This window comes from Muntiacus reevesi, chromosome 9 (genome assembly GCF_963930625.1).
Source record: "Muntiacus reevesi chromosome 9, mMunRee1.1, whole genome shotgun sequence".
NCBI classification, from domain to species: domain Eukaryota; kingdom Metazoa; phylum Chordata; class Mammalia; order Artiodactyla; family Cervidae; genus Muntiacus; species Muntiacus reevesi.
In genome coordinates, this window is record NC_089257.1 from 9,216,368 (window position 1) to 9,217,744 (window position 1,377).

Here is a 1,377-nt window from a genome sequence, read left to right on the forward strand (position 1 = left end):
ATATATAGAATTAAATATTTTAAATTGTAAAAATTAAAAAGTTTACTTAAATTACAAGATGCTAAATAAAAATTATCTTGTCTCTGAAAAAGAGTAAAAAAGCTAAATACATGAATTGATTAAAAATCAGTGTTACTATATAATACATTTCCCACTTAATCATTATTTATTATTTAACACCTTACCATGCAGGCATTACACATTTCTAGGTACAGTGATAAACAAGTAATTATGGGCCTTGCATTCTAGTATGGAGGAAACGGTTATTAATAGCACAGCTGTATAATTGTAATCTTTAATTGAAATTATCATAAACTCTTTGAAGACAGATAATTTTTTCTTTTTAAAGAAAAAATTTTAAATCAGAATCAAATTTTAAAATGACTTCTGCATTCTAAGGAAATGGAACCTGCTGTCAAATGACTCCCTTCATGGTAGATGATGCACTTATTTAATATGAGATATGATGTTTCTTCTCCAGAGCTTCTTCATAGCATTAGTCAACTCAGAATTTCTTAGACTGTAGATTAATGGGTTCAGCATGGGGGTTATGACTGTATAGAACACACTCACAGATTTGTCAAGGGGGTAGGTCTTAGCAGGTCTCACATACATGAAAATGCAGGGAACAAAGAAGCAGACAACCACGGTGATGTGGGAGCCACAGGTCTGGAGGGCTTTCCGCCTCCCTTCCTGACTCAGGTTCTTCAGAGAGTGCAGGATGACTCCGTAGGAGATGAGTAAGAGCAGAAACACAGCAGTGCAGATCAGTCCTCCATTGGCCAACACTGAGATGCCGATGATATAGGTGTCAGTACAGACGAGTTCCAATAAAGGATACATGTCACACATATAGTGATCAATAACATTGGGGCCACAGAATGGGAGCCAAGAAATAGTGCTAAGTTGAATAATTGAGTGCAGAAAACCTCCAACCCAGGACAGCACCAGCAACACAATGCAAACCCTCTGCCTCATGATCACCAGATAATGCAAGGGCTTACAGATGGCCACATAGCGGTCATAGGCCATCACCAGCAGAAGGAAGACCCCGGATCCAGCAAAAAGGTGCTCTGCAAACAGCTGGGTCATACAGAATTCAAAGGATATGTTTTTTTCCCCAAATAACAACTCTGAAATCAATCTGGGAGTGATAGAAGTGGAGTAAGTGACATCCATACATGATAAGCTAGCAAGAAAAAAGTACATCGGTGAGTTCAGAGTCTCACTGACAGCTATAGTCACTATAATAAGAAGGTTGCCCACCAGAGTCAAAAGGTAGATGAACAGGAACAAAACGAAAAGGACTTTCTGCTCCTTTGGATTCTGTGTGAGACCCAGAAGGACAAAGTAGGTTACATTGTTTCCTGATTCCAT

The 1,377-nt window shown here is 38.3% G+C and overlaps 1 protein-coding gene across 1 annotated transcript; it reads right to left on the reverse strand.

The window, feature by feature from the left end:
- Positions 1-447: 447 nt before the first annotated feature.
- LOC136175513 (olfactory receptor 4A47-like) lies at positions 448-1,377 on the reverse strand. Its single transcript, XM_065945791.1, has one exon. It carries the CDS (start codon positions 1,375-1,377, stop codon positions 448-450), a length of 930 nt encoding a protein of 309 aa, XP_065801863.1.